The 15,331-nt window shown below is 36.4% G+C and overlaps 1 protein-coding gene across 2 annotated transcripts in view; it reads left to right on the forward strand.

The window, feature by feature from the left end:
* Window positions 1-15,331, forward strand: part of agap3 (ArfGAP with GTPase domain, ankyrin repeat and PH domain 3) — a 264,585-nt gene that overhangs the window by 206,141 nt on the left and 43,113 nt on the right. For both annotated transcript variants that reach the window (XM_088918672.1, XM_088918671.1), the window contains exon 12: window positions 4,494-4,667. In XM_088918672.1, the coding sequence (XP_088774798.1) occupies window positions 4,494-4,667 (174 nt within the window). The remainder of the gene's footprint in view (window positions 1-4,493; window positions 4,668-15,331) is intronic.

Raw genomic sequence — 15,331 nt, forward strand, 5'->3', positions numbered from 1 at the left:
TATTCACTTTTAAATAGTTGATTTATTTAAATAATAATCCAAAAATAGTGTAGCCAATTTCTAGTACAAATAAAGCTTTACTGTAACTTAAACACTGGAAATGGTGAAATCAAAGAGGGATTTGACTAAAGAAGAGATACTGTAGGTTGGAATTAGAAATAATTAACAGTAGTAATGTTTAAAATGTACAATCTGTGAGATAAACCTTAATTACAGCATCCTATACAATTTTATTCAGAACATTAAATTAAGAATGGCCATAATTCTGACATTAATTACAATTGCAGGCAGGTTAAATGCATGTCCCTTCAGTCCCAATAATCCTTAAGAGTTCAAAATCCAAGAAAGTACTGGTAGTCAACCTAAGTATCGGCTTCAAGATAAAGCAGGCCCAAAGACAAAAAAAAAGTTTAGGCCTGAAGATAAGGATTATTTTATTTGCTCAAAGCATTGGGAATACACCATCCAGTTTTGATGTTGTCTTTCTGGGATTCAAAAAGAAACAAACTAATTTATATATTAAGATTGATCAGATAATAATCATTGTGCAAAGTGGGCTGTTCTTAAAAACATATTCTGACATTTTTATCACGGGTGTCATTCATGACAGTCAAACTTGTGGAAAAAAACAGTTTGTCAAGAAATGTCAGGTTTCTTAATCCTTATTAAGAGTTTCTCTTTATCCTTATTGTTACTAATGAACCATGTTTAATTCTAATTTTAAGAGCAAAATTAGTTTTTTTTTAACATTTGTTTAAATGCCTAAAGTTTGATCCTTCTCATTTGTAGTGGTGTCTGGGGGGAGAGAACTGTGTGTGAGGTGGTTGTCATGTCATGGTTAGGATTGTCTGTTATATCAAATAAAGATTTTTGTTTTCATTACTGAAGGATACATCTAGGGATTTAATGGTCAGGTAAGAAGAAAATTGGGCCCATCCTGCTTGTCTGGACAATAGTTTGCTGAAGGGTCCAGTCGCCTTATCAACAATTTTTTTAGTTACAATAATATATTATTTACTGCAGAGCAGTTTAGATTTCACTTGAATATGCTCAGTAATTCTGCATTTTACCTAAAGAGGTACAGTTGAATGAGCAGTTATTGAATAACACAGCAGTGAAAATGTGCTTTTTGTCTTTTGGTTTAAGGGTTTACTGGGTATTTAAAATGATGGATAATAATTAATAGTGACACAACCGTCGCTGCTGGATCCTTCAAGTTATTTTCTTTCTTCAAACTTTAAGACTTGTATTGGATGCCATTCTTTCTACCAGAGAAAGTGAGCTGCTCCCCCTGCGTGTGAGTGCGGGGCTGTGGCGGAGAGCTCTGATTCGGGAGCATTGATTTACAGAGAGCTTTCCCAGCGTGGCAGCCTGGCACGTCTGCCTCCCTCACTGTTTTAGAGCAAGTCCCCCGATGGGAATCGAAAGATTAATTTTCTCTGGCCCAACAGGATAATTACTGATACTAATTAGACATAATTACTCGAATTTGATACACTTATTACTCGTGGTAATGGGTAGGAAGCATTATCTTAACAAGAGTGAATGCCATTTCAGATAAAGTACAGTATACACTGGTAAAGACAATATGTATACAGTAACTTATTCAAATTAAAATGTTTTTTTCTTTAAACTTGGGCAAATGTCTGGTTGCACAACAATGTATTTTAATTGGGTTGTCCGCACCATGAAAATAATTTCATTTTTAACGTTTTATTTTTTTTATTATTTATACCTCCATCAAAGACAGTAAAAGCTAAATTTACATGGCTTCTATGGGTTTTTCTTTTATATTGAGCTAGATAAATAAAATACAATAACGAAACAGTGCTACAATTAATACCTAAATAAACACTATTAAATCTTGGATTTCATCCAACTGAAATTACTGTTAATTACTCTCTTTTGTTATAAAGTGGTCTATTATAATAATGCCCTAGGAGAATATCTGCCTTTTTGAACAAGAGATTAACATTCTAGTAAAAGTATTTTTGATATGTTATATTAAAATGATACTTTCATTATGCATCTTTTTAAATTAAGCATTACATTTAAGTATTAATATTGCACCTACTGTAGTGTAATGTTATTTTAGGCATGAATATTTTTGCCAAAATATGTAAATTTACATTCTACATGTAGTAGCTGTATTTATTGTAGTAGTATGTGTAGAGTGTTTAAAATGTTTCACTAATAATTAAGAGAGATGATTCTTTCTTAACCTACAACAATCAGATTGATTTCCTTTGGATAATAACTGAAGTAGGGCCATGCTTAGAATATTTTGTTAAAAAAAGTAAAGAAGGATATGGGTACACTCTTATCTTTAAGGTACACTTATGGAAGATCAGCCTCTGCTTAATTTACATTTAGATGCATTTAAGTTTTCTTGGGAATTTACAAGTCATTGTAAAACATATGGAAAACAACTTAAGCCATCAGTAATATTTTGGTTTTGCTTTATGATAAACATAAGCATATTCCCTGAATATCATGCAGTTTCTAAATAACACATAGAAGGTGGGACATAAAATTAGGTCAATGTGACTGTATGTAACCAGAACAGTTGTTTTATCATCAGAAATGATTGTTGTTATGTTACCATTTTAGCCCAGAATCATGAGTGCACCCTTCTGAGTAATTAGAGAGACTGGGGACAGTAGAGTCACACCCTTAATTTTAGGGAACACTGCAAATAGTGAACTCATAAGGGCATTTACAAAAACAAAAAGACTTGCAGTATATGTCTAAGGAACTGATCATCGAATTGCATGTCTCATAATTGCAAACGATTACTTGATTTGTAAGCATTGATGATTACTGTGAAATGCTGTCAGTTTTAAGCCTAGTTAGATTTAAAGTGCATGTTTTCAAATAATTTCCAATTAATAATAACCTTGTATTATTGATCATTGCATCAATTATAATGATTCTCATTTATAATTTTCTATTGACTTTTTTAACACATTATTCTTCATACCACCATATATTTTCAAAATAATGTAATGGACAATCAATATAATTGTTTTATCTATTAGTGATCCTGCTATTGATCTGACCTAATATCAATTTAGGCCGTAGTGAAGAGATTTGATGTTTGATTCATTTGTTCATACATAATTAATGCACAGTTAAGAAGTGAAGCATAGAATCTGGCTCGTTTCTGCATATTCTCAAATTGAAATAGGAATGAGGACTGTCATTTCTTCTTTGCTAAGGAGCAGAGTACTGAATCAAGTATGTCTGTTGTGATGAATATGCTTTGTGTACAGTTCGTTCCATATCATAATGGAATAAAGGTGGAAATGTTCTTGAGAACTGTAAGCCATCGAAGCACTTTCTCCTTTCCACAGAAAGAGGAGTGAGGGGTTTCTTGTGCGTTAAATGAATTAATAAGGGTTGGGAAGGCAGCAGGGTGTAAAGTGTCCATGGCGCTGCTGATTGGGAAACATCGAGTCTGTTAGTAGATGCTGGGAGAGATGGATGTGCCAGTCAGAGGGCTGAGGCAAGATAATTACCGTTCGGAGTGTATCTTGTTAATTAAGGGCTAATTAGACACAGAGTCAGAGGAAGGGTTTACACATGTAGTGGGGAAGATGAACATGAAAAAGGCAGTGGCAGCATTGTAATACAGAAAGACGCAGGATCAGGGAGGGAGCCCATGCAGAACTGATGAAAACCATCCTCCAACAGTTAAAAATGCCAACTTCATCTCCCAACTTGGATACGCCACACACTATACAGAATACACTTTGTTTTGCTTGTTTACTCCATCAGGCTTATCTTGTACTGTGTCTGCTCATTTTGTTTTTTACCCAAACCAATTCCGAGACTTGCCTAATAATATGCAGGCCTATTGAAACATCTTGTTTTGTTCATGTTATCTATTGATTTTATCAAATGCAGTTACATTTACATGATCATGGTTGCTATTTAAAACATAAATTGCAATAGACTTTATTATATTTGCCTTAACATGGAATATAATTAATTGGAGAGTAGAACCATTTCTGTTTAGTTTAGTATGAGTATGACTTCCAAATGAGTCTAATGGCAACAGAGGAAATATTACAAATTGTAATGTTATTTATTGTTTAATGATTTAATGAATCAAGACTGGTTTTGAAAGGTGCAGTGTAACGCAGGTTTTTCGTGCAGATTTTATTTGTGTTTTAAATAGATTAATTTAAGGTTATTTTTAGTTTAACTATCCCCTTCTCCCCAGGAAATATAGTGTTTTTTTTAAATGGTTCAATGACATTGCTGTGTATGTGGTGAATTAATATTTCTTTTTAATGGAGGTTTTCATGGAGGTTAGACTCTTTATCTTTAAAAAGGAATGCATTTTCACTTGAGTAATTTTTTTCCGTTTTTGATGGAAACGTTCTATAGAAGACGTGGAGGTCTTTTGTTTTTCAGAACAAGATGTTCAGTCTGGGTGAATGGGATAGAGATCTGTCTCGTGGTCACTCTGTTTCTCCTCTTTCTCCCAGGTGCCCCTCACTCCAACAGCAGCGGGTCCCTGCAGTCCGAGCGCTCAGTCAGTGGGATCAACCTGGTGGCCTTCAGCTCCAAGCCCGATGGAATGCACCAGCGCTCTTTCTCGGTGTCTAGTGCTGACCAATGGAATGAGGCTGTCATCAATACCAGTGTCAGCACCGGGGCTGGTAAGATATGTGTTTGCCATCAGTGCCACCTTAGTCATCTCTTCATGCCTCATTTCCGTTATTATTTGTTTTTCGTGTTCCTCTTTTTAGACCATTTTTATCACTGACAATTGCATTTTAGTTTTATTTTAATCTTTTATTGACTTTATCACCTCCTCCCTACAGTGCTCTTTTTTGTACAGTTTTCCTCCTCTTAAACTTGTGCTTTCAAGGTGTGATTTTTTTTCTCAGCTTTTAAAATAAATTTGAGAGTGCTTTAACTTTTTTATTCGTAATCTGTTTGTCAAAACTATTATTTGTTGATGCTTCCCACTACCAGAAAGATTATCAATAATCTGAGCAGTGTGAGACCCAATATTGAGCACTTTGACTGTTTCTAGTCTTCACACTAGAAGCAAGGACATTACAGCAATTAAGAGAGTGGGAAAAAATATATATGCTAAAAAGAACTTTGATTACACCTGCAAATGTCAAGTACTAGATATAAGGCAGCTTTTTCTAGACATCGTGACTGTAACCGCCAGTTCGTTGGCAGAATTCAAGAACCATCAGCAGTTGCATTATTTTACATCTGAGGAATTACAGACATAGTGACTTTCCTGCTCTGGAGTCAGCCTTTCAAAAGTTTCAAACCAGAATGACATACTTGTGTGTATATACTGTATGCCTAAGAATGTATATTCTGTAGGCTTAAAAATATCTAAGAAGCTACCTTACAAGAAGGTAAAATAATATTAACTCTCGGTAATATTATTTTACTAATAAATAAGAAATAGATTTATCAGAGAATTAGAAATGGATATTACACTGGCAAGGATGAAGCGGCTATTATGACCGCTATGATGAAGATGACGATGGTTGTTATTATTAGATATGCACAATTACTACATAAGGAAGGGAATAGTTTGCCATTTGAGATTAAAGGTTATTTGCGCTACAGTCATTTTGCCCTTCTCCCTCCATCGTTTCAGTGCAGTTGAGTGAATTAAAATAATACATTTGCAGAGCGTGACCACTTCTCCCCGAATTGGAAAATAAATGCTTTTCTGGCGACATTCATCACCAGTTATTTCAGTCTCTTTGTGGTTGGCAGTAAAAAAGCACTTAAATGCACATCAACAGAATAACAGTCATTTCCATGCATGTTTGCCCCCTTGTAGTTCTCATTAGCACTGTGCTCCCTCCCCCTCCCCCTTCCCTGTTAGGTCCCAGGGGCTTTCGCAGTTTAAAGAGTGCTCTTTATGATCATTGCCGGAGTCCGACCGCGCAGCCCGCAGTTCCGCAGACGACAGAGGCTCTCATTTGTAACTGTGAAAAACTATCAATTTCACGAAGGCTGAGGCAGCGGCTCCATCATCTCCCCCTCCCCAACTCCCATCAGCTCCCTACTGAAAGAGAATTACTCAGATAGTTAGCACTCTCGCTGGGTTCCTTTTTGGGTGGCGGTGTGGGTATACGTGTCTGCGCAGGGTAAGAACACTGTAGGTATGTGCCCATGGCTCCCCGTGCCTGAACAAAAGTGAGTGCCCACAAAGGACTGGAGCCTGAAGTGAGACGGCTGGTTTCTGAACTGGAAAAACAGCCGTGTGAAGACCGAATCAAGGGTCCCCACTTTGAGGAGTGATCTTTTCTTACAGTTTGCTTCCCCTTAAAGTCATGTCTTGTGTGGTTGTGTTTTTTTGACAACTAAGAGAAGGTTTCAAATTAACTCTCCTGTAAAGAGTATCATGTATCGTGTATGATCTTGTTGTAAGCTGTTTAACCCCCCTGATATGTATACTTGTCTTTTACTACTAGGTAAGTCACCCTGATATGTATACTAGCTTTTACTTCTTTTTTTTTTTGCACATAAGTGACTTTGTGCTGGAGGACTTAGGAGGAATTGTTTATTTTGTGTTTTAAAGGTTTTAAAGAAAATGTTTGTTCTATTACTACTATTGCAACACATCTATACCTATTCAATCAACTATTTTTTTATTGAAATACTATACCTTGCTCAGGGGTACAGAGTGCTACATTTGGGATTTAAACTTCCGTTTACAAGTCCAGACCTTGACTCTGCCTATTGTCCCATTAAATATGTAACTTCTTCCTTCATAATATGAGCTAAACTATTTTTAAGCCTCTCAATCATTATATAGCTGCTGTATCGAAAAGATTTAGTGACTATTACTATGGCTGTATCCAAGACCCAAGCAGACAAAAGAATAACTGATTTTCATTCATTCAGATCGCAAGTGTGAAAGCGGAGAATCAGAAGTTAAGAAAAAATCTGATACTCTTAAACCATTCATCCAGTACAGGCACTTAATAGTAACTCAGGTTAAGTCCTTGTAGTGTAGGCATCACTGGTTCACTTCAGAGCTATGACCTGCATTCCTTAAGCACAGAGTCACAATTTAGACAAGCTAATGGACTAGGGTATTATCAGCTTGTCACACAGCAATGACTTGTAAGGGTGTCTTAGCATTGCAGTGTTGCTTGTGAGGGATCCATTCATCTTACAACAGATGCTAATTCTGTTATGGACAGATGAGGACTCACTACTCTCAACTGTCCCTGGCAGTATGTGTATCAGCAGAGGTGGTGTTGCCCTCATTACTCTTATGCTAGTAATGGGAGTCATGGTGAAAAGCATCAGCTGTTTACCAGTTGGTATTAACAGGATATGAAAACCTAAAGTTATGTTATCTTTTTCTAGCACAATTCAGTGGTAAATTGGTTTCTCTCATGGTGGAAAACTGGAAAAGAACAATAAAGTAGCTTGTCCAATTTGTTATTTAGGTAAAGAAGAAGAAGGAGATTGTGGTTTTTAATACTGAATTTATAAACTATAAAAATATGCATCTCTGTATCGGATGTAAGAAATCACAGATACAGAGATAATTTGTTGGGGTTGTGGTTGTATGAGTTTTAGTACTGTTTTCTTAATTGGATTATATTTAATTAGACCCAGTATGAACAAGTAAATGTTACCTGCATGTGAAGTGTATGCTTTTAAAACCTTGCTTACATTTTTTATAAATTTCATGAAGCAGATCTGAATAAATGAATAGAATGGATTAGCAGTTTACATCACGACATTATACTGAAATACCATCACTGCATTTTGAATGAAAGGCAGCTGCAAAATTGCCTGACTATAGGAAATCATACAAAATACCCTTAACATGAAACAGTTCCAGTAATTTTTTAACATAGGTTAAGCACTCACTTCACAGTCTTATCATGGGAACATACTAGGGTAGAAAAATTAGGAATTTCCAAAAAAAAGGTATACCTTATGCTTTCATGACTAACATGCACTTTAGAAAAGATGTTTACTTCACTTTCTAGGCATGAGATATATTTTTTCATGATGTTGAAACAGCATGGTATCCTGTCGCACTGTAACACTAAGTCACTTACATCAGTGACAGCATGGTCACTGATGTACACAATCATAAACTTTAGGATAATTGACCTTCTCTGTCCTCCATCTCTGATGCTTTCAAACCTAAGTTGGGACTACAAGTATTATCATTTATCTTCTTTAAAAGCTCAACAGGGCCACTTGTGTTGCTGGTATTTATATTATGGTACAGTACATTGCTTCTTCTTAATGGGAGCATTCTAAGCCATATCCCACAAGCTGTAATTATAACTTACATATTCGATTATTTTTTATGTACACCAGATCTCGATACACTTATTAGATTTCATTCTGATCATGGGTTAATTTGAAACTGAAAGCTAAATTCCACATGTAAACATTTATTCTTTAATGTTCTGGAGGTATATAGTATTCAGACTTGTATTTCCTCTAGGATGGATTGAAATATATATATATTTTTTTATAAATTTTTATATTCATCATGACAAAATAGCATTCATGTAAGTGTGTAAGTAAAATAAAATGGAAATGTCACTCTACTTTTCTCCCACCAGGAACTTTAGGGATTTAGAAAGAGGATATTAACCATATATAGTTTATTATATAAACTGAAGTGACAGACCTCTATGGTAAAGCTGTAGTACTGGAAACACCACTCTGAAGCCGGCGTCACACTACAGGACATGACACAACTTCTAGTCGGAGAGCATGTCAAATTTAACGACTGCAGTTGCTGAATCCCGCTGCCTTTTCTGTCCTAGGGGCTATTAAGTGCACTGTGACTGAGTTGCTGGGGGTGTCACACTACACAACTGACAGTAACAGGCGCGCGCTGCGACTCTATAACTTGTTGTGTTTTTCTGACAATTATGTAAATGAGGGCTACTTCTGAAGACTGAAAATCCTAGGAAAAGTGGTGTAGTGTGGGCTCCAGAACACTTGTGTACTGACTTTCAAGAGATCATGCACACTCTTCCTATAATAGGTCGCTCCCCAGGCTGTCCTGGAGGCATCTGTGGATTTTGAATTGTTGATCAGATCCCTTTGCAGTCTTTTCAAGAAAAAGTTCTTTGCCAACAAGTCTGTTCTTGAAGCTGAAACCTTGAAACTCTGCGTTTCTTATGCCTGTGCTCCCAAAGTGTTGGATATTTCGTCATCCCCACAGATACCTCCAGTACGGACTTGAGAGAGACCTGTAATGGGAGGAGTGTACAATGTCTGTGGAAAGCAGCCATATCACCCTGCAACTCACAACTGGCAACCCACTGAAGCTAAGTAGGTGTGATCCTGGTCAGCACCTTGGATGGGAAACGCTCCCAGGGGCTCCCAGGGGGTGCTCACCCTGCGGTCCATGTGGGTCCTAATGCCCCAGTATAGTGACGGGGACACTATACTGTAAAAAGGTGCCATCCTTCAGATGAGACGAATAAACCAAGGTCCTGACTCTCTGTGGTCATTAAAAATCCCAGGGCGTTTCTTGAAAAGAGTAGGGGTGTAACCCCAGTGTCCTTGCCATATTTCCCATTGGCCTTTACCAATCATGGCCTCCTAATAATCCCCATCTAGAATTGGCTTCATTACTCTGTTCTCCTCCCCACTAATAGCTGATGTGTGGTGAGCGTTCTGGTGCACTATGGCTGCCGTCGCATTATCCAGGTGGATGCTGCACATTGGTGGTGGTAGAGAGGAGTCCGCATTACCTGTAAAGCTCTTTGAGTGGAGTGTCCAGAAAAGCGCTATATAAGTGTAAGCAATTATTATTATTATTATTATTATTATTATTATTATTATAAAGTGCTGTCAGAGTAGGACATTCCCCTTAGCCAGTGTTTGAATCAAGGACTATCACTCACAATATCTAACACCACATTAGAAGAATTCACAAGACATAGTAAGATTATGGGGCTTCATAATAAGCAACATATAAATCTGGTGGTGTCTGTCACACCCTGGGTTCAATCTAATGTTCTTGAATCATGTGAGATAACTTTTCCTTTTTTTCAGCTCTGCTTTTACTATGGTATAATTGTCTAAGTATTTAAGGTAAGCTAAGATTGAAAGAAGCAATACCATCCACATACAGTACACAAAATATCAATCAAGAGCATTTCACTCCCTTCTTCGATGTCTGACTCACATTTGAAGCAGGCTTCTGCACCTGCAGGGCTGAAGCAGTAGCCACCATTAGGTCCAACAGCATAAGACTCTCTTTCCTTCCTTCCTTTCCTTCAACTGAAATGAAATGAATGTGATAAGAATGAAACTCCTAGAGAATTAGAAGCATGATCCCCTTTGTCTGGCACTAGATGCCTTAAGGGACAGAGCTGACTAAGTGGTCTGTGACTAAAGTTGTGTGTAGTGCAGCCACCTCTCAGGACAGTTCACAGAGTAGTGTGTCATCTAGGTAATCTAGATCTGGAAAACAAACCATATATACTATATGTGTCTTGGGCAGATGGGATGTGAAAATATTCATCCTTTAAGTCAACTGTAGTGGCCTACACTGGAGTCATATACTAGACCCACTGGAGTATATTAGAACATAAGAGAAACTGAGAAAGTGAGGCACTTTTTTACACAAAAGGCTATGGAAATCCAGAACATGCTACCCAGCCATGTTCTTGATACTGGTACTCCTATTTTCATTCAAGAAGTGACTGGATAGGATTCTAATTTACTTTTCCTTAATTTTTTTAAACAATTAGATGCTAAAAACCAAATGGACTAGATGGACCAGGTAGACTCCTCTTGTTTATAACCATTCTTATGTTCTGATATTCTCAATATTTTTGGATCTGACTATCTTCACTACTTAATTTAAATGACACGGGTCCAAGCAAGAAGAAAAATCAATCAGTGTGTTTCAAATGGAAAAAAAATACATCAGATTTAGTTTAACCAGTTTTAATCTTGGACAAAATAATTAAAAAGGCTCAGCAGCAAGACTGCCACACAAAAGACGCTGTATTGCAGATTCGGAAGCTCAGAAGCAAAAGGAAATTGAGTTCAGTTACTGTAAGTTCTCAAGTACTTCAAAATGGCATTCTCTTGAAATGAAATTCTTTTCTTATTTGGTTTCTTCGCTTTCCACTCATCTCCAAATTGTTGGGCTTTTTATTAATATGAAAGGTATTTTACAGTATGTTTAAAATGTCTGTTTAAATGTTATCAATTTTAACAATGTGACAGGGTTTGTCATGGATTTGAAAAAATGTTGTGAATTTGAATAAAATAAATTCTTGCTGTACATTTTATTAATCGTTAATTTCTGTATTTACAGGCATTGATAGTGTATTTGGTATGAATGGAGAGGGTGCTTTATATCCTGTATCACAGTTTAAATGCCAGGGATTTTGATTTTGTTGCTGGTTTCTAATGAAATTTGACATTTAGTGGTGAGAGAGCAGCAACGCAGGATCAAGGCTTGATTACCGTGCTCTAATTGATGATAATAAGGGGAGTCTGTGATTGTTTCTAATTTTGCTATTAATTGTAATGAAGGATTTGATTGAGGATAAATTTGGTACAGTGCCGAGGGCGCAGAATTATTCAGCTCTGCATCCGGTGCCTCTTGAATTACTCCAAGTGGAATATCTTTATCTGTCTGCCTGAGATGTGTTAAAGTTACAGCCCCCTCTTTGTTAGCATTCTTCATCACAAAACCTGTTTATATTCTAATCAGCCTGCTGTATTATAATGTAATGTAATCACAGGTCAGCCTAAGGCAAAGATCTCAAGATACCTATTCCACTATACAGTGTAGTATGTAGTGAGCTGATTAAAAAGCAGTGTTAAATGGCTCAGGCTCAGAACAGTATTTTATTAGGTACTAGCTGGAATGTAACAAAGAAGCTCATTTTGCAGTTGCTTAGGACCAAGTTTTCATTTCTTTCTAAAAGCAAGAAGATGTAAGTTGGCAGTGTTCATGCTAGTTGGCTATTGAAATGCTGGGCTCCAGACATGTCTCTTTTAGTTTATATAGAGCACTGTGTAGTGAATATTTATTGTTTTATGTAAACATTACACCTTTTTCAGTGTAAGTATTTTTCTCTGATTTGTTAATTAAACCAACCTTACATCTTAACATTCCAAAACTCTTTCAAGCACAGATTGCATTCTGTTAAATCAATCACATCAACACAGCTATTGGTGAAATCTGAAAAAATGAACTTTGGCTTTTCATTGTCTTGAACTTGTTTTCATTTTCATCTTGTAGATATTCATCATAGCTTTGTGCACTTTCTTATTGTACATTCTTTCTTTTAATAACAGTACTGCCTATACTTTTGGCCGAGTTAGTAAGCATAAAACCATAAACCTCTTTATCAATAACACACGTTTCACTTAATACCCAAATATTGTACATACACTAAATGCACTGAATAATTCAGAGACAATGGCATTTAGGTCATATACCTGTATTCAGTACATCAGGGGAGTAATTCGTATCGACTCCATCTGTTTTACCATAACAGTAAAGACTTAACGCCTTATGCTTTTTTCCAGTTCATAAATAGGGTTTACTGGCATGGCAGTTGAATTACCACAACAGAATGCAAAGCACCCTTTTTTCATTATTTGCCTTTGGTAAAATTCTGCATAAATAGATAAATAAGATCCTCACATCAGTTAGCTACTAGCAACCAAACTAAATAAGATGAACTGAATAATCCCCTCTCATTTTTAAAACGTCTTGTGTAACTGAAAGAGTTTGTTTTACGTAACAGGTATTGTACAGTAGTCTATGAATTATAAATTCAGTAATTCCATTTATTTAGGACAGTGAAATATAGTTTAACTTAAAATCACCTATGCTACTGTATTATCAAAGCATTAGCAGTAATCCACTGCATTACTGTAGTGGTATGTAATAAAATGTGAGAATAGTTGTGATATCATAAATGTTCCTCCATTAAACAATTCTGGAACATTGATATTAATAAACTTCATCACTCAGATTTTTCATGTTCCGGGAAGATGCTGTTACCTTTGTTACAAGTGATTTGGATTATTGTTTTCACCTTTCTTTATTTTATTGTAAACTTGACATTAACAGCCATCACCACAGCTCCTTTTACTGTCATCTTCCTCGTCAAATTTGGGCTCTTTCATATAAAGTTTTGAAAGTTCTGAGGTTTCGTTACTTTATGCTTGCTGCTAATTTTCTGTCACTTTATGTGTTACAGTATGTACAACATAACTGTCACATTATTTTTCCAGACAGTGGTTTAATAGGTAAAAAGCCTGTCACTGCATAAGGCAATATGGACAGTCTGTCTTATGAAAAAGATTATAAATAAATTGGCTCGAATAACACATTATTTTCTCCACATTATTTTGTTTGGTTTTTTATTTTGATTCTCACCATTAGTCACTGTACACTATCACCAATGGGGGAAGTGTATTATTATTTTTATTTTTTTAGCAATGAATAGCTGGATCATTGCAAAATATCTAAAATACTTTTTTATGTATATATGCATGAAGCATTCCTTGTTTGTGCCTCCCTTGTCCTTTTATTTCTTTCTGTGTGGTCTTGAGGTACAGGTGGAAGGCACAAGAGTCCTTTTCCAGAACATTAAAGCCTAGAATTGATAATTAAAAGTGATTATGACACAGCTCTCCCTCAGGAATTTCCCCCCTTTAACCCGAAGCCACATTAAATAAATGTAGTTTGACATGCTACAACCATCTTTTTCTGTGGAACCATAAGGAGCAGTGCTGCAGGCCTCAGACAGGACAGACGCTGGGGAGGAGGCTCATTCGGCCTGCACGCCCCCAGCTGTCTCTGTTAGCTAATGACTTCTCTCTAGGGGGGCTATGGGGGCCCTGGCAAATTAAACCAGACACCCTGCTTAATGTTACGTAAGGGCGCTGAACCGGTGTTACCAGAATTCTTTTCAGGCTTTAAACTTATAGCTCTGTGCATTTTATTTTCTGTTTTATTAATAAGGAATTAAAATATTGGGTGCTATCATAACTCATAAGTATACTTTAGCATATTGTTTTCAAATGTCTAAGAACCGATGGTCAATTCAATTGGGTATTTTGTTAATTTCGTTTGAAGTAAAATTAAGATATACGTAGTGAAGACTGCCAATAGGTGTTTAAAAGATATAGAGAAGTAAAAAAAAAAGAGGCTTGGAAGTAAACCTCTTCCAAATGGTGGCCTAAGCAGTATAAGGTATTATATTATTGAGTAGTGTGCAGTATCTGAATAATTGTAAGAACAGTAAACTTTAAAGACCATGTCTAAACACCTCATTACCTGCTTTCCATATCACTTCATGAAGTGCATCCAGATCAAAAAACAAAAGAAAAATTGTATTCATAAAAAGATTTGAAAAATCATGCGTTTAATGCTTTTCTTAATAATTTTGTTCAGTCAACTCCTGATATAAAAAGGAAGCTTCATATATTTGTAAAAATATTGCACTATACTTATTTTATTCACTGTTTCATTCCTTACAGCTACAGTTGATGGGATAATAAGAAGGAATGTTTAACTTGAATACAGAAGTGGTTTTCAGAGATGGACAGTCCATCTCTAGAACCAGAACCAGAATTCCTGGTAGAAAGTGTCTTATCCACTGTGCTGAAGCCAAAAGTAGAATTATAAATAATCTTAAAATTTCAACAATCACCTTTTGCAAATCAGCCTTTTACTGATGCTAACTTATTACTCACTTGTGCTCCTAAATCATCTTGTGGCCGTGTTCTTCAAAAGAAACGTGGAAAATATTTATGTAATACTTGACATAAATTGTTCAAGAACCAGTGTTAAGTTTAAGGCAAAACAAGCTGCCATATTATTACCTGTAAGTGCAAGTGGAGTGTATTGTTTCAGAATCAAAATTCCCAAGATCCAGGAACTATTGAGTTTTTCTGTTTGTGTTCGAAAACAAATGAGGAACCTGGCCTTTAGCCGGAGGTGTTTAGGGACTGTCAACTGCACATCTTCTGCTACCTGCTGTGCCCACTGCAACCCTTAAGATAACACTGGCTCTGCTGTCAGAATAAGTAATGGCCAAATTAGCGTTGATATTGTACACTGGCTAATAGCACCGAACACAGTAATTATGAAATGAACATCTATGGGGATGGAATGTCCCCACCCCCTTTCCAAAGCCGCACAAAATCTCGTACCTCGCCCTCACCAAGGGCCAGATTAAATAAATGTAGTTTGACACACTACAATGAACCTTTTATGTTAAACAATGAAATGCTGCCACTGTCATGCTGGGTCTGTTGAGGCCAATATGGGTGCGCTCATTTGGCATTGCTGCCCCCA

Source organism: Atractosteus spatula, chromosome 6, assembly GCF_055471065.1.
Source record: "Atractosteus spatula isolate fAtrSpa1 chromosome 6, fAtrSpa1.hap1, whole genome shotgun sequence".
In the NCBI taxonomy this organism is placed as follows: Eukaryota; Metazoa; Chordata; class Actinopteri; order Semionotiformes; family Lepisosteidae; genus Atractosteus; species Atractosteus spatula.